The sequence below is a fragment of the Aptenodytes patagonicus genome, chromosome 4, assembly GCF_965638725.1.
Source record: "Aptenodytes patagonicus chromosome 4, bAptPat1.pri.cur, whole genome shotgun sequence".
In the NCBI taxonomy this organism is placed as follows: Eukaryota; Metazoa; Chordata; class Aves; order Sphenisciformes; family Spheniscidae; genus Aptenodytes; species Aptenodytes patagonicus.
The window spans coordinates 49831983-49855389 of record NC_134952.1 but is presented as its reverse complement, the minus strand read 5'-3'; the positions used below and the strand labels follow the sequence as shown (position 1 = coordinate 49855389).

The window sequence follows — 23407 nt, the reverse complement described above, 5'->3', positions numbered from 1 at the left end:
CTTCCTATCAACAAAATTAAGTTCCTTCCAGATGATTACAGAACTTCCCTTCTTCTCAAAAAAGCAACGCATGCTGAAGTAGCCGTTCAGCAGGAGGAATCTGCAGCTGTGGTTCAGTCAGGTCCCACAAGGATAGAGGCTCCCAGAAGCACTGGCAGATTCTGAAGAGTCTGGGGGACGCTCAGGGATAATACAGGTTTCTAAACAAGCAGGTGGGAGACAGGGAAAGAGAAGAACAGAATCACTGAAGGAGAATTACAGCCAAAGAAAGAATTACTGCTATTTGGGGCCTAAAGATAAGGTGTTGCCAACATCCATTATAGGAAGAAGGAGATCTGACGCAATGTTGAGGAGAAGAATTCTCACAGTTTTAACACTATTTTTCCTACTCTATCTGCCTATGAAGTTCATGTATTCTCACAGACAGACATTAGAAAACCTTCATTTTCAAAACCACATTGAATTGAACATAGTTGATAAGGAGAGCTTAAAACTTTTTAGGATATTACTTCACTACACAGAAAATCAAAAGTGCATCTTTTCAATATGGCAATTTCAACAATCTAAGCATTTATGTAACTACTAAATGAAAATCTCACAAGGATATATTATGAAAACAGTATTTTTGTAGTATTGTTATTGAATATGCTTAAGAAAAAAGTGTGGGGGGTTTTTTTTTTTTACATCAACAAAAACCCAGTACATTTACAAGTTTTATAAAATAGACTTAATGTACTCCTTCTCCAGTCATTAATGTTACACAGTAGTGTCTCATTTTACACTTTAATAACTTCTTTGTGTATGTCATCTGGCAGTGCCAGGCTTCCAGTCCAAGGTGGCACCAGAGCTCTGTCATGCTCCATGAAGACTTTCTACTCCCAAGAAGAAGCAGGTCAGCTATATTGGCTGCTTTTGTCCCAGAAGATAATGCATGCACAATTCCTTCTTTACTGTAACTACATCTTCCACGCTTCTAGTGCCAGCATGCAAAAACTACTCTTTATGGTTTATTTCAAGTTCTGCCCTGTGGAGTTTTCTCCCCCCCAAGAAATCCACGTTTGCTTTTGTCATGTAGCCTCAATAACAAAGTTGCTTGTGAAAACAAGTCTACTCACACCTACTCCTCTACAAATCTGTCCAACCTCTACAGTCAGAGCTGAGGATAAGCAGCCATGGAAACAGGTACAGAGAGTAATATCCAGACAAGTGGAGGGAATGAGAGTTTTTTCAGACAGTCAGGTTTCTTGCTGCCTAAAGACAATGAACACAAGCCTTGTGGAAGCATGTGAGCCTTCTCAAGAGAAACTAAAAAGCAGCTGTTAAATTTCTCATTCTCCTTTGAGCCCTGATTTCACAGTGAGGAGCCAGTATCCTATTTTACGAAGAAAGTGGGTGGTTGGTTTCTTTTTCATGATAGGACCTGACCTGGTGGTTCTGGAGCTCCTCAGATGAAGGCAGTTGGACACACTACAGCTGCTCAGCTCCGGAAGAAAGCAAATTTCATTCTGTAATAAAATACTGCCCACAGTCATTTTGAAGGTATAAAATGTGTGGCTCTAAATTTGTTTTAGGACAGTTGTTGCGGAACTGTATCTGTGAGATGTGTAGGCAGTCTACACAGCTGGAGTGGAATTTTTCTGCAAGGAAGACACCTGGAAATTTGACGGTTACTGTCAACTAAAATCTCACAAAGTTTTTCAATTCCTGCTGAAATACTGCTATCAAAGAATTCAAGCATTACTTATGTTAAGTATCCTTGGATTCAAACAGTGAAATCAAGCTGCTCTTCATGTACATATGCATCTAAAGACAGGCTGCAATGAATCAGAAAATTTGTTCAAAGTAGCTCTTTTCACAATACCACAGAAATGTAGAGAAAAATTCACAATAGCAAAAATGATAAAGTGGAAACCTTACAAAGGTTACTTAAAATTGTAAGGAATTTATATTATAATGCTAATGAAGATAGTACTGTCAAGTTCCAGAAACAAATGGAAATCTAAATGCCAGACCCCACCTTGTTAAGTTTTGCTGTTCTTCATGGGTAGTACCACTGTAGTCAATGAGATAGCTTAAACTGCTATATGAGTACACTATCCAAAGCCAGACCTAAATAAACAGGAATTGTAGTATTATAACAGACAACAGAGAACTAATAGTGATAAAATTAAAACTAGCCTTCATCTTTATACTTAAAGCCTAGATTACTATATAATTGCAGGTACTTAAATGTCTCAGTAAAGCCCTGGGCACCACCATTTTCAAGGGCATAAGACAGGACTAGACTGGAAGAGAGATTTTTTCCTTTGCTCTAAAACTTTGGACAGCATTGTCCAATGAGGGTAATCAACAGCTTTGACAGAAGACACTTGCTCTCTTTTCAGGTCAGACAGTACTAAAAGGGAAAATGAAGAATGACAGCAGTAAGAGGAACAAATGGCTGAGAAATCATCCCTGAGTGCCTATTTTCACCCCATTTTTACAAGTTAACGCTTTCAACTTGAGTGGACAAGGAATTCAGAAATAGGACTCTATACTAAACTCCGCAATTACTGAACTAGAAGTAGAGAATCATCATGGCCAGGAACACAGGAGAAAATGTACCTTTTGATATAAAAATATAACAACACTGACAGAACCAGAGAAGTACGATAGTTAATAGACTAAGCTTTGACATTTGGAAAAGTTTACTGATACATGTCAGCAACTCTCTGCAGGAATGAAACAGACTGACCACTATCTTGGATAAGACTGAGACTTACCAACCACGCTGCAGAAGGACAAGAAAAAACAAAACAGGGTCTTTGGTTGACTTAATTAGAAAAAGATAAACCCTACCACACACCAAAAATGCATCATGACAGGACTAAATGTTCCGCATTTGTCACGTTGACGTTACTAAGTGTTCTCTGACCGTTAAAGCATGAAAATGCAAATGTTGCTGACAAACATAAAAGCTTCTTCAGTAATCTGCTGCCATCTGTATTATTAAAAGCACATTTTTCATATGAGCAAGTTCTTTAGCAGTACAGAGAACAAGTCACCATCCTGGCTCATGTTATGAAAAATTCTAACATAATTCTATTGAGCTGATGAATATTATAATGCAGAAGTTTAACATGAGCAATTAGAAAGAAACCCCACATAACTGAAATCTCTTTATATACTTGGAAACGTTATTCTATCAAAATCAGTCTTCACAGTTCATATATCTGTCAGTTTACTATGCTATTGCTTACAACATGAAGAGTTTTATAGGATAAAGCACAGTGCAGCAATACATGTATTTTGTATGGGTGACTTTGGGAGGAAAGTATCTGTCCAGACAGAATGTACAAGACAGATGTAAGAAGCTGAAGCAGCTTCAGTTGCAAATCAAATAAGAAAAATAAACTAGTCACATGGTCAAAGGGTAGAAATACTACACACCTTGATAAAAATATTAAAATACAGGAGAAACAAAATTAGTTTTTTGTGGTTTGTGTAGAGGACTGGGAGCAAGGAACCCTCCCTCCCATTCCAGTTTAAACACTATCAATCATCCCGCTCACTGCTCAGTAACTGGCTCACCTGAAAGCACGACTGCAGAAAAGCCTCGGTAACCTGGGTACGCTCCATGTTCTGTATTGCTAGGTTTAGAGGCCGAAAGCTTTACATGAGACTAGATACGGGTCAGAGCTGGACCCTGGCATAGGTGGGAGTGGGAAAGGTAACTAATAATTATTTTTAATTTCCTTTATTACAAACATCAGTGTCATACAGAAATATCATTGTATCTTTTTGCACAATTCCTATGGAAAATATTGATGTCTAAAATTCACCAAAAGATCTGTTTCAAATATCTGCTGGACTTCTGGAAGTTTTCTAGGTACCAACTCTACTAAGATGTAAAAAAAACAACCCCTAACTTCTGCTGTGCAGGCTCACCACAACCTGACATTCATATGTAAAGGGGACTTTCCAATCAAATACTAAAGCCTGTCAACAGCAGAATACTTGACTACTTCCATGTGGTAGCAGGCTCATTGTAACGCGTTGTTCTAATGATCTTTATAGCCTAACCTGAGGATTTTAAATTGGGCGTGCACTTACCACATCTCAGTATCTTAAGAATACCTTTCAGATACTATCAAAATGGCTAAATAAAGATAAAAAGATGACAAAGACATCTACTAACTTCTTAAACCCATCCATTTCTAATCGCAGGGAACAACAGCATGAACTGTTGTTAAGCAGAGTTAAGCAGAGTTCACTAAAATACGATCCTTGTCAAAGGAAAATACAGTCTGAAATATAAAAATACATACAACTACCACAATGCAAAGCTTTGTGATCAACAGACATTCAGGACGCTATCTAAACTTACTGAGGTTTTAACTGCAATACACAGCTTTAAGTTTCCAGTAATCCATTTCTCCTGCTCACAACACATACTAACCAAAGAAAGACTAACACATAACACAGAGGTCAGTGATACAATACTCCACTAAGTGGCAAGCAAAAGCAAGGGGCACATTAAATGCTGAACAGGTGAAATTTCTAGAGAACGGGAATGAATACATCAATAATCTCTTCTGCAGAAATTCAATCTATTAGGCAATTAACTTCCTAAAGTGTTGCATCCCACTACAGTGAATATTCCCTTTAAGATTGTTAACACCTGGACAAAGCAATTAGGCTCCAAAGTAGCTCGTTACCATTCCCAGCAAGTGCTCCTGCAGAAGCGTTCCTGAAGACTTTCACATTTTTATGCCATTTCTACAACCTCACTGCAGGTCCCTCCCAAGTCAACCACTGATATTCAGTGTCCTCCACTTCATATTGAACTAATTCATTCAAGATAATTAAGTCAGGCTTTCAGTATTAAAGAGGCCTCTGGGGGAAATAAACCATCAGCATTGACAGGGTAAGAGTACAAACAAAGAAAACTGAGATTTCACAGTCACCTCTCCTTTATGAAAGAGAACCTTGCTTTACTGTCCAGGACTTTTCTTTCTCTTTCAGCTTTCCTTTCTTAGGTCTTATTTCTGCAAGATGAATTCCATGTTCTGGTTTTCTTATCATCAGTTCCCTGGGAAACATCCTGGCATGCTACAGTGTCTCACCAGAATAATATCACAATGATTAAGAACACCTTCAAGACTACAAATGTTTTCCAAGCACAAGTCTACAGCTGTGACTGTGGAAAATATAGTCTGAATTGTGTCTGTTTTTAATGATCAGGAAAAGCCTTCACTTACAGATATCACACACCCCCTTCCAGAAAATGGGAAATGGGAGTTTGATTCCTGCCTCAGTCCCTGTATAAGCAAATTAAAAACTGTGCTGTCAGAAAACAAGAGAGAACATTTACTTTATTAATTTCTTTGCTTTCCCTGAAGGATCAAAAAAGGTTTTTGTTGCAAACCACAGAAAGGGACATGCTGATAAAGTGATAGGCAGGCTGGCTTATTTTTGTTTCTTGCTGTAAAAAAGTCCATTTCCAGAGCTAGATGTTAAGCTATTTAACACCATATACATCTAGTACACTTTCTTCTCTTTAGACATCTGTGTGCTTTTTACCAAGTATACAGTAATCTGTCCATTCAAGATTCTTGACATATTCTTTTGCAAAAATAAAGTGGTAGTGTTTCTTCTCCTTCAAAAGATAATGAAAATGGGATTCAGTCAGATACAGAAGCATAAGTTGAGCTCTAGATATTTGGATACTCGTTTAAAACGTGAACTTCAAGAACTTTTTTGCATGTAACTCCTCTAGAATTATTCAGCTTGCTGGAACAGTGCATGTCCTCTTCATACGTGCAGTCATTGTAGACCTTCTTGCAAACTGTAATGTAGTACACAGATTTGGATATTGGGAACATTGTGTGTATTTGTGACAATTCCAGGAGGATTTTATATCTTCAGAGAGTTAGTAGGCTGTAAGCATATTAATCTCTTGTAGCTGTGGCATCAATAATATGGATAATCTTTATGTGATAAATTATTCACAAACTTAAAATACAAACATTTATTTGGTAGAGCCATCTTTAATTTGTTCTTTCAATCTATGTGTTTTGGGATAATTCATCAATTTTCAGTAACTCCAGCACCATCAGTCAGAAGTTCTTTTAGGTGAATTTTTTGGATCATCAATAGAGTTTTGACATTTAGACCAGCAGTACAGAATAAGTAGTAACAGGATTAGCCTGTTATTGATATCTTCTCTGGTTCACATCCCCAGAGCCGTGGCTTCTGTTAGCTCTTTTATCACACTTATTCTGGTTCAGTGCTTCAGATCTTATCCTGCCTTGTCTGAGCTGAAAAATTAATACAGGCTCTCAGTTAGAATGAAGCTGAAATTTATTTTATTGCTTTTTTCTATTTCAAAGGAAAGCAAAGAAATTAACAAAGTAAATGTTCTTTTTTTCTGATCGCTCAGTTGTACACTGTAGAGATTTCCCCTAAAGTAATCTCTTCCCTGAAATGCGTTACTCTCCTTTCTCCCACCCACTCACTGCTGAATTTGGTTTTAGATCACAGTTTGTTACACAATGGAAATTTGTATCAAACAGAAGCCTCATATACCTACACTCTTACATTATTGTGTTTTAAATGACCAGAACACATTGAGCACATGAAGTGCCTGTAACTGTGACTCCCTCCGAAAGATGCTGCTGCAACTGATAGTCAGTTCCTGTCTCACAGCTAGAAGAGTGTTCCAGTAGATCAGTCTGGAGACCAGTATATTTAATGCTAATCATATGTAGCTTCACGTCATTACAAAACCATTTGCACAAATCCTTAACTTCATAACACAACTGTTCTGTGTGAGTGTCCTTCACTCTGACAGTGTTCAATTACATACAAAAGCAAAACTGATACATCCTTTTGCTCTGAAAGCTTAATTGAATTTCTGGCAGTTTGTAGAACTCTACTTCAATCCTATCAACCATGTGAAACTCTCACAACAGCATTCATCCCCAAACTAAAATTCTTTTTTTTTTCTTTTCAAATATTTTAAGCACAGTAATCGCATACATTTGCAACACAGCTCACACAAACCTAAACACTCTGTAGGACTCTTTTCAGAGACAATTCATCATGTTCCCCTTGGCTCTGGTCATCTTTCTCTTCTGACCACCAAGTCATGATAATGACAAAACGCCTTTTTTTCCTGGCTACTGCTGATGGCAGCTTAATATTCCAGTCTCATCTCTGTCTCTGTTAGTCTGCCTCCTTCTTATACCTTACGACTGTTTTTATCTTCCATCAGTACTTTAATTACTTGGGTCGTCTTCTTTTCTCCCATTTCGTACATGCAACAGCAAAGTTGTTATAAACAAAAGTACGCTGAATTACAGCCACCAAAGATCTCATACTCATACTTAAGAACTTCACAGATGCAAGTGGAATAGCACGGAGATGTTTATTTTCCCCAGTCACAGTTCCTATTTCTTGCTATTTAGGGATGCATCCTATTTAATTCAATAAATACTAATTCTAAAAGGGATTACAGATATTCTAAATGTTCAGAAGTCCTGAATTTTCTAGAGCATTTTTAAAGGTAGGATGAGGGATATGACAGATGACTGTCTGCCTTTTGAGGCTCTCTGAAGACTTCATTAACAATTCCACCCAAGAAAAGCAGTTTTAGTACTGCACAGTGAGAATATCCACACTCATTGTGACAGTCCAGGAATCTTCCCTGTAAACAACTCATGAACTTTGTCTGACATTTGGAAATTGTTCTATAAACATTGTTTTTTCATCAAGTAACTCTCCTACACACCATTTCCAACCATACCACCCCAACCAGACAGAATGACTGGCCATTAAGAGTAACAACTGCTTCATTGGGTGAGGCTGATTAAAGTCAGGAATGAGTTTTCTCCTGCTTGTCCACAAGGAGGAAGTGGAGAGAGCGGAGAATACCCAAGCAAGAAAAATTCACTAAGAGCGGATAAAACACAAGCTTAAAAAGACTTGAAAGAAGAGCCTACATAGAGGACAATCTCAGTAATTTTCAGAGAGGAGAAAGAAGATGTGGTCTTATTTAATTGGAGACATGTAAGATTCACGCGACAACAAAATGTGAGAAAAGGTTTGTTATGAAGAAAAGCCGGAAGGTGCAGAAGCCAAGAGGAGCTGGGCTGAATCCCAACAGTCACTTGAAAGATTTATGGTATCTCCAGAAGGTGCTTAGAGACCCCACGGAGGTTCAGATTCCAGGGGCTTAAAGAATGAATGGCCTAACGAAATAAATCCCTAACACATCAGCCAGTGAAATGTCCCACCAGAGGAGTAACTCTACTAGCAACCCCAGTTAACCTGTATGTTATTAAAAAAAAACAAACAGAATGAATTCATGTGCAAGTCTATGAGCCAAGAGAAACATAGATGGTTAGTCCTCAGAGCAAGAAGATGAGATTTTAACAGCTGTAAAGTGTTGAGCTAATGCTCAGAGGATATGTTGTTCGGTCGATTTTTTCCCCAGCATCGCATGGAATAAAGCTGAGTATCTGCTATAGGCCTCCATGGCCCCAGGGTGAGATTTGAAGATATACAGAGAGAATTATAATGCTCTTGGAGAAAGAATATCACCAGGAATCATTTCTTTATGAGGAGCTTTAACGTCTCAGAAACTCACAAATCAATGAAAGTAATAAAGCCATTGGACATGAATACTTCACACCATGTAATTATAACTTAAGTTTAAATTAAATGGAGGAATAAACAACAATTAGTCTGTACGTCGAAGTTTTTAAGTGATAAATACATAATGTTAAAAATGAACAGTTAACAAAGACAAATAAAAAAAGGGCTTTGGATATGAGAGAAGTCTGGGACTTCAGTCAATCATGATAAAAATATATAGGTATTCATGAACAGAAGAGAATAAGCAGAAATGGGTGTGCTAAGATGAGAAGATAGCATGCTGTTAAGATTGGCCATTGTGCTAGAGCTGAAGGAGTACCTTCCGCACTTCTGCCATCAGCAATGATCGTGGCCATCGTAACTAGAGTGAGAATACAGGAATGGAAGTTATGCATCTTAAAGTTAAAATTCAAACAGCATTCAAAGTGGGAGGACCCAACCTAGAACTATTAAAGAACTGACAAATAAAACTACAAGCTTGCAGCCATAACCACTCTCCATCTTAACAAAACCAGCTCTCTTGAAAATATCAAATGGAGGGACTACATTTAGAAAAGGAGAACAACTGAATGTGAGCACTACAATCCTATCAGCCTGACCTAAACAGATACAAATTTTAGAACAAGTTTCAAAGAATAAAGAGAAGATAGAAAAGAAGATAAGATAAAATAAAACATTTTGCCAAGTACCTCAGTATCCTTTCGATAGCGGACTTTTCTAGACACACAAGTCAGTTGATCTGGATTTAGTAAAGCAACCAATGGAAATCACATTTCTTTACATTTTATTTAGTACAGACAACACAGCTATTAGTCAAAGAATCATATGGTAAGAAATTAGGTAAAGAAGAAAGGAAAACAAGATGTCTTGGAAAAAGGGAAACTACAAAGTGCCGTCAATGTAGAAGACCAAGAGGATCTTTATACAGAAGAACTAGAAGACTGAAGTAATAAAAATAGAATGACAAAATATGAAATTACATACCAACAAACTAATATTTTTTGCTGTAAGCTGGGAATTTATTAATTGGAAACTGAAGAGGAGAAAAAAAAATACATGGATGACTGTAAGTCTAAGTGATCCAGCCTAAAAAAAGACAAATGCAAACTGATTTAGGTGAGATACTACCAGTTAAGTATTAACATACCTGTGCAAGTAACTTGTCAGTTCCCATTTGGAAAATACTGAGTACAGATGGTGGGGCAGAGAGGTCCGGTGGTCCAGCTAGAGCCCGAGGCTTGATGAAAGTACCTGCCTGCCCATGCATTTTCAGAAGGCGCAGCAGTTCTGCTCCGCTTCCCAGAAATGTGGGGTGGGCGACGGGAGGTGTAGTCACTGGGAGCCCTTGGGGATGGCAGGTACTGAGATTTGCACCTGATAATCCCCGGCAATGTTTCTAACTTGCATCCACACTTTCTAGGAAAAATAACCATGATTTAGTGCATGCTCATAGGCCTAAAACATGGTTTCCATTATGAGCAATTAGTAAGAATAATGCCATAGCATAAAATCAAAGTCTCAAAAAGTACACTTTATGTGGCCTCCAAGAAGATACAATAGACATCAAAAATCTCCCAGAAAACATAAATGTTTTTCAACATGGCGTTTCAACAACAGAGTTTTAGAAACTGGGGGATAACTTGCATCCCATAACTGCAGGGTTCTTGAAATGTAACACATGTTCTGGTCTCCCAAATATTGCCTTGGGTCCTCCCTTCAGACAAACACTTCTGAAAATTAAAAGCAGTCAGCCTTTCAAAAAGTGTGTTTCAACTGTCAGGTCTTTTCCCCCTCCTCAGATACAGGTACAAATGGAGATTAAAATAAAAAGTTATTGTTTATTAGTTCCATGAAAATTTAAACCTTACTTTTTTAATTGCAAATTACAAACCTAAAAGATTTGGGGTTTGGTTTTTTCAATGGAAAGAGAACACAAAAGCAGCCTGGTATCAGAGCAAAATCATTATAAGACTGCAGCACTGCCAAAATTATTGCTAAAGACATCAACTTCAAAGACAGCTAAAAAAAGAAAAGAAGAAACAAATTCCAGGATACGGAGTTTTACTTCAATAGTAACAAAAGGGAGCACCAACAAACAAACAAGAGAGGCCAAATATATGGGGTTTTGCCTTTCTTCTTTCTTTTTAAAACCAGAATGAAACGCTCTTAGATCCTTCAAAAAAATCTAAAGGAAAAAGAATTTTCTAAGTTGTGACTTTGTGCTCAAATTAAACTTTTGGGGAAAATAATTATTCTACTATTACTAGTGATGGCAGCACATATTGTTTTAAAATATGTTACATTAAGAAGATGTTCTGTGCTCTGGGAAAGCAGGTCACATTTGTATTGGAGTTTATTTCGTCCCCTTGCTCCTACAGTGTCATGCATACAGCGCTCTCTCTCCCCCTCAGAAACCCACAGACACACATTAAATTAGTTGGGATTTTCAAAATCCAGAGAACCTGAAAACCCCCCAAAGAACAAGTCATGGCTGATTTCATTGTGGCTTATGTTCCTAAGCTCCCTGTACGCTTGTGCAACAAAAGCTTTTTTGAAAAGAGCCTCCCAGTTCCCCACTGCCTCACAACTTGTGCAGCCATCAATTGGTGCGATGTTGTATAGTATTACCATATGGTAGCATTTTACACTTACTTTGCACAGGCTTATAGATCTATACAAAGCAGAAGGCTGGCAGGAATTACCAGGTTTGGTAATTTTTAAAAACCAGCATTACTCAATCTTGTGCTCTGAGGTAAACAAATCTTCAATTTGAGCAATTTTTGCCCCGTCCTATTTTTGCACCATGAGCTGGAGGCTGGATCCTGACGGGACTCCAAACACCAACTGACCCTTGGTACTAATGGTGCTAAAAAGCTACCCCAGAGCCACACTAGAGTAACTACAAGCGTAAGCACAGCATGCCCCAAGAAATCTGAAGTGCTTTCAGTGATTTCATTTCTCAGAATGCTGTAAAATCAAATTCTATTCGATGTCTTCATGAGCAAGAGTAACAGTACAGCACACAAAACACTCAAAACAGGAACCAACCTGTTGAAAACTGAGCAAGTGCTGAGTTGGTACATTCAGGTTACTGCTCCCCTTCCCCCAAACGCAACTGCAAATTTTAAGCTTTAAATTCCATGTTGACACATTCTTGAGATTAACATATTTTCTAATAGTACACCAAAAAACCTTTCTATACAGCATGCATTTATGGTACAACATACAGCGTAAGCATTAACAAAGGGATAATCCTTGTCTCAAAGAGCTTATTCTCCTCCATTTGGGAGCATCTTCAGACAACTGAAAGTCTTCTCAGAAGAGAACGACGGACATGCTTTGTTGAGTCCATGGCCATGTAAGTGCCATCGATCCTACAGAAATGTCATTAAGCATCACAGTGATAAAAGTACCAAATTGAAATGTATCCATAAAATTAACTAATTAATAAAAATGTTGGAAATTTCTTACAGAATCAAACTGGATAAATGTCCAAGGCAATAGCCTATCAAAAGATTAATAATGTATCCCTAAGTAAAAATAATTAGGTGCCTGTATATCTCTGGAGAATATTTAATATGTAACCCCATTTGAGTACAGAAGCAGAGATGAAGATATCAATATATCTGTGACTGATAACAGTCTATGAGAAAACACAGTTTTGTACAAACAATAGGTCTATTATCAATGCAGCCACACCACAGGAGGACACTTGGGAGAAAAGGCTTTGGTAAATCATTACTCTGGTATGTCTGGACATGAGCTCAGAATTCAAAGCAACTACAAAACATAGCAGGAAAAACTGAATGTGTAGTATAAAATTGTATTTATTGGGGTTTTACACATTTGAAAACAAAAGGTCACGTAGAAGGTAATGTACCAGAGCCTGAGTGCAGTCGTCTCCAGCAGTTTCTCTGACTGGTACGATACATGCAGTTCCTTGGACACTGCATTAAACCATATGTGTTTGTTTATAACTGTTAAAAAAAACAGGGCATACACAAGTTGTTTGTCTTGCATATGTTTAGTCAGACATTAGTTAAAAAACTGCCTTTCCTGTTACCCCTTTCCCAATACCAGATGTAGACACAAGCCAGTGGGAGTGGAGCAGACATAAGCATGACAATCTAGTTCTCTGCATGATGGAAGTAGCTGGGGACAGGGAGGGGCAAGGGGAGACCAAAAACACTTTACCCAGGGTCAGTGCAGGAGAATGAGACATCTGTCAAGGCTGGAAGTTAGTACATTTGCTTTTATTACAGCAAATATTGTTGGTACTGCAATAGTTTTATGCTTAAAGCAGTGCAGGCTGTGAGCACAAGCAAATAGGCATGACAGTATCCTGATTTTTATTTTAAGTCGGATCCAGCAGGAAACGGAGCTAGTAAAGTCTGGCATAAATGTAATGCTTGTCCTCGTTTAGTGCAAAGTAGAGGAAGAGACAGGACCTAGAGCTGTGTCTCTAATGCTGTACTTTCAGTTACAGAATGAAAACCCACTTCTAAACAAAGCACTATTTCAAAGTCCATAGATTTGATCCATCTAGAGTAACCCACGTATCAATGGGAAGCTTGTGGAAATGAGGAAATAGGGACAAAAAAGGGTTGCAACATAAGCATCGTCCCTTAAAACATGTTCTGCTAACTCTCACTGTCAGATGCTACCATGAAGAGTAAGGCTTTGGGTTGTACTGTCAAGTTTATCCACGTAAAGAAAGCCTAGTTAAAACTTTCTTTACACTACTTGATTTAAATGGGACTGAGTGAGGAATAGGAACTGACTTCGTACACAGCACAATTTCATCAGTAATCCGCCTACTTTGGTACATAGTTCCTGCATCTTCCCTGAAAACCCTAACCAAGTAATTATCAAGAGGAATCGGCAGAGATTTTACATCCAAGCATAGCCGGCCAGCACATGGGTCCTTACAAACATCCCTTCTGCGTTAGAGTGCATTAGCAGTTACTGTAAATGCTGACAGTTACTACATTTGGTTATGTATGTGTTAGGTAGGATACAACTGTTTAATCTGCTGCACGTTTATATATATACATATAAAATTATATATACAAATTTTTACAGGAGAGCAGTTCAGTGCAAAAAGGTGAGAAGTATCTGCACATCTTCTGTTGCAATGCTAAATACACCACAGCTGGACGTGTTCTCCAGGCATGATGTAAATCCCTTGCAATTCAACATTCACCAGAGAAGAATGATTTCACCTAAGTGCCAATGAAATTAAAAAGCTCCTGATTTTGTACAGCTTCTTACAGAGGGGTCTCAAAGAGCTTAGAACTGATTGAATGAACTGTGATTTATAAGCAGTATTTTAAAAATCTATTACTCCTCCTAAAAGAAACGCCTTTTTACACAGATTAGTAAACTTTCTTTGTAGACTGAAAGCAAGGATGCTATTTTCTATCAAATTCTATAAAATGTGAACGTTACTCTACTATATCACCTTTGTAAACAAGGCTTAATTTTGTATTTTCACCAGTGGCACATTTCAGCATTTGGCTGAAGTTCAAGAGTAGCTGCTGGCCAAATGCTAATTTTTTTTTTCAGCTAACAAGAATGAGTACTGGAAAGGAGATGCAGAGGTGACATAACATTAATGCACTGCAGAACAAGTTTCTCCAAGCTATCTACACACACACTGAAGCCCATAAAGCTTCTGACTAGGTTCTAAATCAAACTCATGCATTTTAAAAGAGAAATGCAGACTCTGTAAATCCTTGATGTTTTTTCAGCATGCAATTAGAAGTTTGTTTTCAAGAATGAATTGAGCAGCAAAGTAAAATAAAAAGGGTCATTCTGCAGTGTGTCAATCTGTTTGCATAGTAAGCTGGAACTTAAGAGGTTCCCAACTCATCTATTTCCCAATGCTTTAAAAAACCTTCCAGGAACCACTAAGCCTTCTGCTGACTGAGCAATTTATGAAAATTTATACGGATGATAAACTGACATTAATATGTGATAAATGAACAGCCAGGCCATACCCAGCCATTTACAGCTTATTAATAATTTGCTCGAGTGTATTATAAGACAACTGCTGAAGTCAGCTCTTTGTATAAAGGTGAACACCAGCATAACCACTACATTTCTGAATTGGAATGCCTTCCATCTAAAAAAGTAGTTCACAGTCACTACTCCAAAAGGTCAGTGGCTATGAATGAACACTTGCTGGACACTTAACTGAATGTTTATTCATTATGCTGCATAAAACTCTACAAACTTAGCAGCCAAAGGTATTCAAGGACTCTACGTTTGCCACTGGTGCTCTGAGTAGTCTTTTAGCTAATATTTTAATACAGAGATCTCTGTAATATAAAGCAGAGGATTAAGACTATTTAATATCACTACTCCTCTTCCATTACCCCAAACCTAGGGATACATCTAATTTCTCTAACAACAATACCTTTATCATGCATGTCTCTCTTCTCATCCTGGCTATAGACCAAAGTGTGCAGACAATTTCAGACTTAGCCACACACAAGCCTTCAAACTTTCCCTCTTCCCAGACCCAGCTTGCTGATGTCAATTAAAAGACTTCCCTGAGAACGGGGAAAAAAGGTCATTTTCTGCACTGATTTTAAAAATGTTCTTGTTCTCAAACTTTCACATAATTTTTAATTCTCAAATAAAAGCCAAATGTTTCCATGTCAATGTTTTTGATGTTTCAATGTTTCATATGTTTTCTAAATGGTGGGTTTAGTTAGCAAACAGCTGTAGATTCAGTACGTGGGCGGGGGCGAATTACCTCCAGAGATCTGTTTTTTGCAGGTGTTGGACACTGAAAATTTAACACTTGCCACATTTAAGAGTAACTACAAACTAAGAGCAGCAAAAGTCAAAGGCTTCCACCTCCCATTTCTCACATCCTTGCATTTTCAGGATCAGAGCTTCTTACATCTACAAAGCATCCATTCAGTGTTGGATGCTGGCACTGAAAGGACTGCATCAAGGAACAGACTCTCAAAATAAACATGTCAATTATTAAACAGAACGGTTTTCCTATTGTTAAAAAGCTAGAAGGGCACCATAATTAGAATTCTTAAGCAAAAGAATACGTAGAAATCCTCTTCATTTAGTTACTTAAAATAATGATTGAAATAATATACTTTGCTTTCTGATTTTTTTCATTTTTCTCCCTTCATGCAGTCAGCTCAGCACTGCAATCAGCAGACTACTGCACAGATTCAGAGACATTTACTAATCTCTGAGCCCAAACCATGCATACTTCTACAGCTACATATTAATAGATTACAAAAAGTTGTGCATAGCCATGAAAAGTGATTTTATAGCCACAAAGCTATTATAATCTACTAAGAATCTACTGAATGGCTTCTGGATTGCAAAGGGATATTTGTTGTGAATTCAGAAAGAAATAATTGCTACAAAATCATATACCTAACAGATAAATGATGACATGTTAACTGCTTTCAGACTCAGTAAAATAATAATCTGAATTGGATGAACAAAGAAATAGTTTTGCATTATAGTTGTAGGTTAGATGATAAATTTCTTTGCTGTAACCGTAGTTCAGTCTGGGGTTTGGTCTTCCTGTTGTCAATTGTATTAGTTTTAAAACACAGTAGCATTCTAAGTTAACAAACAAAATCTGTCTTTTCCAGAGCTGACTTCTTTAAATCAGATGCAGTGAAAATTAGACCTGGAAAGCTCAAGAAGCCAACAGAAGAATACATGGCTTGATGTCTTCTAGCTTCTTTTTGTCTTACCTCTAACTAGGATGAGTTGGATTTTATAGCTCTTTATAACTTATGTGAACCTAGTTTGCTGGCTTCATTTCTGGTTTCAGCAATTGCAGCATGGACTAAATGATCCAGAACCAAAACCGTCAGAGAACGGACTGTCCTTTTATCTCCTTGCTTCAACGTTCAGGGAAAGAAAAGGAAGAAAAATGCAGTCTGCAGCCAATGCTGCTACCTGCTCAGTGGCTCAATGACAGATTACAGTCTCTAAGTCTCCATCCCTCACAGCAGGGATGTATCCTCCATCCCTTTTTGTCCTCTTAGTTTTCTTTTTTCTTTTGCAGAAGGCAGAGAGAAATTAGGAGAAGATGCATGTCAAAATGTCTTTTTTAGAACTCTCATTCTGCAAGTATCTCTTGGAAATGTGTATTTCAAGTAAGAATGAACAACTTCTCTCAATTATACTAAGCACTTAAAAAAATCCTCAAAACCCATGCATCCTTCTTACATATATTATACCTTTAAATATTACCTTCTAAAAACCCACAGGTTTATTATTCTATAATTTCTGGTATACCTAGGTTAGCTTTAAGAGATTTAAACAAAATCTTTTTTTGCTGTCATTGCATTTACAAACCCCCCACAATCTCAGCATCAGAAAGTCTGTTATTTTTAAATAAAAGGAACTGAGGAGCTCTAACCAATGAGTTAAAACAGCCTCCTTAATGGACCAGAAAAGTGCAAGTTGTCGTAACGGTGGAATGCATATGGGTATTTATCATTTCACAGATAACTTATGTTTTTTCTCTTCCTCTGCTCTGTCAGAGATTACTCTAAAGCCAATAAACATGTATTTTCTAATAAACCATAAAAGAAAATAAATTTAGTAAAAAACTACTGGCATGACTGTCACTAATTCATGACAATTAATGTTCTCTTTGAGTTGCAATTACAGGTACATAACTCGCTATACCTTTCGTAAGAATGCATACGCAGTATGAAGTGAACGACATTTATGCCACAGAGTACCTTCCAAGCTACAGCATACCCCGGCAGTGGAAGCAAATGGGGAGAAAAGTATGAGGATAATTTTAAAAGGCGGGTATGTTAAAAGCTTAAGCCTACTATACAACGCAGTATGAAACTTGGACATCACTATGATGATCCAGGATTAACCTGCTAGTAGAAAGACCAGCTTCCTTCCCTGGCAGTCCATGGGATGCTCACGTGCTATTCCTCCTACACACGTCTCTCATGCCTCATTCTTGTTCACCTTTGGCTTTAATACCCCAGGTTTGATCATTCAGCCACCAGGACCTAACTATTTCTTTCTACTCTCTGAACAGGATTATGGCAGCACGGTGACGCTTTCAAAATTCACTGCACCACGGGTGATGGCCACAGTACGTGACACCTTTGACCTGCTAGAAAATCTGCACTACTAGTATGTCAAAACCTACAAGAAAAAAAAAATAAAACCACAATCACAGGTTATTTTCTTTAGAACGCTTCAGAAATCCTTCAGGATGCTTCTATCTGATTAAATCAAAAGCAAAAAATCGCTATTCATCAACTCCAGCCGCGGCATCGGGCTGTGCCAGCGCACCCCGACGGCTTCTGTCCCGCTGCGTTTCAGCACCACGGACGCCGGCGCCGCGCCCGCGCCCGCCTGCGGGGGCCGGGGCTGCCGCGAGGCCCCTCGCTCCTCCCCGGCAGAAGGTGAACTTTTGGAAGTACGTTATTAACTTTCTCCTGGGCTTTCCTGGGGCCAGGATACCCTTTTTTTTTTTTTCCCCGGGGGTGGAGGAAAAAGAAGGGGCAGCGATGGGATTTTCTTTCCAGTTTGGGATACGAAATAAAAAGCTCCATGAGCTCAACCTTCCCAAACTTTTTATAGATTGATTTTTATTGGAGCTGTGCAAATCGTGTACTTTTTGAGCTCAGAGCGCAATTAAGAAAAAAAAAAAAAGAAGAAAATGCTTTTTGTTGACATAAATGATCGTTAGACCCAAAACATCATCAATGACTCCTGATTTAAAAAAATAAATAAAGTAGGCCACCCGGAGATAAAGACCGAATGATTTTTCTTCAAAAGTACTGAGAAAACACATTGCAACTCTCCCTAGGCCTCCTCTTTGAGAACGTTTTTTCCCCAAATTCATGTGAGTCTCTGCACAAACTCTGAAACATTTGTACCTTCCCCGAGGACCACCTGCTGTGAATTTTCTACTGGTGGAGAAGACTTTGCTCAGTTCGAAGGTGTAAGTTCTGAAATGTCCTTCCAAGCTAAAAGCACAAGGGCTATCTGGCAACTCCTGGCCCTGCAAAGCCTCCGTTCAACCTCACTTGCAAAGAATAAAGGGTTTTTTGGTGGACAAGTAGAACATTTTTCCTATTAGCATGAATGCGTTTCTGTGAAGGCAGAGTGAACTGACCTCTCCATTAGCAGAGAGCTCTGGAAATACTACAAAGCCCCGGAAGCGCTTTTAATTTCAGGTCCCTCTGTGTCACATCGTCTGGCCGCCTCTCTGCTGTAGTGTGGGTCACACTTACCCGCAGAGATGGGCCCTACTGGTTTTACTCCGAGGACCATCTCCAGTCCTCGGCAGTACCACAGGCAGTTCAACTCTCTCTGGGATTTAGCGAGAGCCGATACTCCATCCTCTCCGAAGATCTGAGCTTCTGTGCTCATGATCCATGCCACAGGTTTTACGGGATAAGGAATGGGGTTTTAAGGGCACTTGTGACGATGACAGTATTACGACCGCACCGATTAACGGAGCTCCACTGATTGCGCTCCGGCCTTCAACCGAAGTGCTACACAGCAGCGGCAACGCCATTACGCGCCGTATTCAAGGGCAGCAGCCCAAAAGCCAATGAACGCGCCCACCAGGGAGCTGAAACAGAGCCCTGCCCAGCGTCGCCTCAGCTCCGTGCTGAATGCCCTTCCAGGCCGGGCACTCGCCGGTACCCAACAAACGCGCCACCATTCGCTGCGGCGGCTGGATCGCTTTACGCCGCAGAGGACTCGCCGGGCCCGCACCGGGGGCCGAGCCCCGTCCCGCGGCGAGGCGGAGGCTCACCTGCAGGAGGCAGCGGCCGGGCGCGGCGTGCTCGGGCAGGCGGCCGCGGTAGACCTGCCGCTCGAAGCGGGGCTCGTTGTCGTTGGCGTCCTCCACGCGGACGCTGAGGCGGCAGGCGGCGGCGCGCGGCGGGCGCCCGCCGTCCCGCGCCACCACGCGCAGCTCCAGCGCCGCCTGCCGCTCCCGGTCCAGGCGGGCGCGGGTGCTGACGGCGCCGCTCCGCGCGTCGATGCGCAGCAGGGCCAGGGCGGCCGGCTCGCCCTCCAGCGCGTACCGCACCTCGGCGTTGGGCGAGCCCGGCTCGTCGGCGTCGGAGGCGCTGAGGCGGAGCACGGCGGTGCCGGGGGAGGCGGCCTCGGAGACGGCGGCGCGGTAGTGGGGCTGCGGGAAGGCGGGCGCCTCGTCGTTGAGGTCGGCGACGCGCAGCAGCAGCGGCTCCTCGGAGGAGAGCGGCGGCGCGCCGCCGTCCGTGGCCACCAGCCGCAGCTCGTAGAGGTCGCGGCTCTCGCGGTCCAGCGGCCCCGCCACGCAGAGGAAGAAGATGCCGGCGCCGGCCGGCCGCAGCGCGAAGGCGCCGTCGCCGCCCAGCAGGGCCAGCGCGATACCGCCGCCGCCGCCCTCCGCCCCGCCGCCCTCGTCGGCGTCCGAGACGGAGACGCGGGCCACGTAGTCGCCGGGCCGCGCCCCCTCGGAGACCCGCGGGCCGCCGCTCTCGGTGAGGTAGAGCAGGCGGATGGCGGGGCGGTTGTCGTTCACGTCCAGCACGGCCACGGAGACGAGGGCGCTGGAGACCTCGGGCTGGGCGCCGCCGTCCCGCGCCTCCACGACCAGGCGGTGCAAGGCCCGCGCCTCGCGGTCCAGCGGGCGGCGGAGGAGCAGCACGCCGCTGCGCTCCTCCACCGCGAAGTAGCCGTCGGGGTCGCTCTGCCGGCGGTTGATGGCGTAGCGCACCTCGCCGTTGGCGCCCAGGTCGGGGTCGGTGGCCCGCAGGCGGCAGACGGCGGTGCCCGGCGGCGCGTCCTCCCGCAGCCGCGCCCGGTACTCGCCGCGGCTGAAGGCGGGCGCGTTGTCGTTCTCGTCCAGCACCCGCACCGACACCCGCAGGCGGCCGCGACGCCGCGGGCTGCCGCCGTCCCACGCCTCCACCACCAGCCGGTGCGCCTCCGCCCGCTCGCGGTCCAGCCGCCGCAGCAGCACCAGCTCCAGCGCCTCCGGCCGCCCGTAGCGCAGCTGGAAGAGCGGCGGCTCCCCCGCCGCGCCGCCCTCCTCCAGCAGCGCGTAGCCCTGCGTGCCGAAGCGGCCGGCGTCGGGGTCGCGGGCGGCCGGGAGGCGGAAGGCGGTGCCGGGCGGGCTGAGCTCGGAGACGTTGAGCTGCAGGCAGTCCCGCGGGAAGCGCGGCGGGTGGTCGTTCACGTCGGTGACCGCGATCTCCACCTGCACCACCTCGCCGCGCAGCGTGGCCGCCACGAAGCTGTAGCGCGCCCGCCGCTCCCGGTCCAGGCGCCGCGCCGTGCGGATGATGCCCGTCTCCGGCTGGACGTGGAAGTCTGCCAGCACCGCCGACTCGCCGCTCCCCTCCGACAGCAGGAAGCCCCCCGGCGGCCCCGCGCCCGCCGGCAGCCCCGCGCGGATGTCCCCCACCAGCGTCTCGGCCGGCAGCCCCTCGTCCACCGCCAGGCTGAGGTTATACACCGGCGCCGCGCCGCCGCCCGCCGCCCACAGCCACAGCGGCACCAGCAACGCCAGCGCCCGGACGGCCGGGGCACCACCGCCGCCTCGCCCGCCCCGGCACCTGCCGCCCCGCAGCCGCCGCGCCATGCTCCGCCGCTAAGCCGGCATCGCGGGCAGCCCGCACCGCACCGCACCGCGCCGCGCCGCGCCGCTCGCCGCCGCTGGGCAGGTGGCTTCGCCCCGCCGCCGCGGAGGAAATCCTGTACGCCGCCGCCGGTGCCGGGAAAGACAAGCCTGTGCGAGGGGGCGGGGAGGGCGGCTCCCCGCCGCCGCCACCGCCGCCCCGCGCAGCCCCCGCCCCGCCGGGCCCCGCCGCCCCCCGCAGCGCTGCCGGGCCGCCGCCCGCCCACCCCGCGCCCGGGGCTGGCGTCCCCCGGGCGCGGACATGTCGCGCAGGGTTTGGATGGCGCGGCGCTGCTCTAGGGCCGGCCCGGGGTCGGAGAGGTCTTCGCCGAAATTGATTCCCCGGGGAATCAGCTGCTGATGGGGGAAAGCGGTGACTAGCGCACGGGCTGCCTCTAGGTGCAGAGGCATGCCTCATGGAGGAGGAGAATTTAAATGAGACAGAAATCTGCGAGGATAAACGGGTTTGCTCAGTTCAGCAGGGTTTTTTCTTGCCTTAATATTCTGGTCCTCATTTTCCATAAAAAGGCTTGCTCGTTATCCTAGCATTAGGTCAGTACGTAGTGCTCAGCACGACAGGGAAGCATTTACCAGAAATAAGCTTTAAGCAGAAACTTCCATCAGCTTCAGTGAGACCAGAATTTCCTTCCTTTTATCACTATTCCTGACTCCCATATCTAACTGGGAATGGTCAAAGGATGAATTAGTGTTTCTTCAGTGACAGAATATACAGCATCATATAAATGCTAAGTACCAACCATGCATCTTTCCATGAAAGCTAAGTACAATACTTCAACACTTACCAGCCTCTTGCTGTTCCCACTGGTCCTTTACCAAACTTAATTTCACCTTTCTGGCAAGAGTCTGGCAGTTGGTCAGAGAAAAGTAAATTCATCCTAGGACAGACAAGTAAAATCGGGGCAAAGACAATAAAGTAGCGGGAGGAGTGGCTGTAGCTTGGTCCTCTCCTATGAAGGGGCACTTGGGAGGGCAGCTATTTTGCTATTTGCCACTTTTCCAAATCACAGAAGAACTACCCAGCTGCCAGAGCACTCATTCCCTGAGGAGGGGGCAAAGCCGCTGTAACAGCCCTTGATGTATCCACGCAGGGGAGGAGAAGGGGAAGAGAAGTGTTTTTTCCAACACTGTTAGGACCTAACAATTCCACATACCCAGGCAAGAGGGAGAATTTGGTTCTAAAGTAAGTCTAGAAGTCTCAGTGCACGTGTGTGTCTGCATGCACGGGAGGGGAGACACACGAGACGTATCCACTGTATCTGACTTGCCTCCTTACATAGAGGGACAGGGCTGAGCAAAAGCTAGATTTTGTCAGATCATCTTACGCACATTCTGAGAAAGTCTCTGTATATTTATATACTGTGATAATTACAAGCATAGAAGCAAGAAGGAAACGCTGAGGCCCTTGCCAGTTTCATTCATATTCATTGAGAAAACACATGGATCCTCCCCAAGTCACAGATGTTCATTATGAAAATGCCTGAATTCCATTGAATCACAGCAAGTTTGGAAAAACAGCCATGTCCCATGCAGCCCATGCAGTCACTAAGAAAACATGTGAATCATGTTCAATCAGGCACATTCACTGAAAAACTAAACAAAACCTTCTGTTGTCAAGGTCAGGCAGTGCCTAAAGAGCAAAGTTCTGTATTCAGATACAGCATGCGTGAAGATAGCGGGGTCAAAAATAAGATGGACGTAGTTGTCTGTGGTTCTGGCAGTACTCGTGTATTTTGTGAGCCCAGGGCACTTCAACAGTTTTATAACAAGTAAGGTCGTATAAAAGCACTGCCCAACTACAGCATGTTTCCAGAAATACCACATCTTTGGGACACTACAGATGTTTCTGTCTACTGTGAGCGTGAGCCTTACCTTGTAAATGTTCCTCCACCTTTCTGCCTTCCCTGAGCCTTTTCTTCTTTCCTCCATTCCCTTTTTAAGCTTTTTCTCTCCCTCTCTTTTGCCACGTTCATGACCTCATTCCTTTTCTTCCACAAATCACAAACAGAAGTTTCTAAATCTTGAGGAGATGTTTGCCGTCTCCTGGATGTTTAGCTACCCCTGCTGTTCCCCGTCTTCTCAGTGACATGCTGACCTACACGA

At 43.1% G+C, this 23407-nt stretch overlaps 1 protein-coding gene across 1 annotated transcript in view; it reads right to left on the bottom strand.

The window, feature by feature from the left end:
* The window catches only part of DCHS2 (dachsous cadherin-related 2), a 123771-nt gene extending 102521 nt beyond the window's left edge, over positions 1 to 21250 (bottom strand). The window contains exon 1 of the mRNA XM_076337533.1: positions 19433 to 21250. Coding sequence (XP_076193648.1) covers positions 19433 to 21250 — 1818 coding nt within the window. The remainder of the gene's footprint in view (positions 1 to 19432) is intronic.
* Positions 21251 to 23407: the final 2157 nt, after the last annotated feature.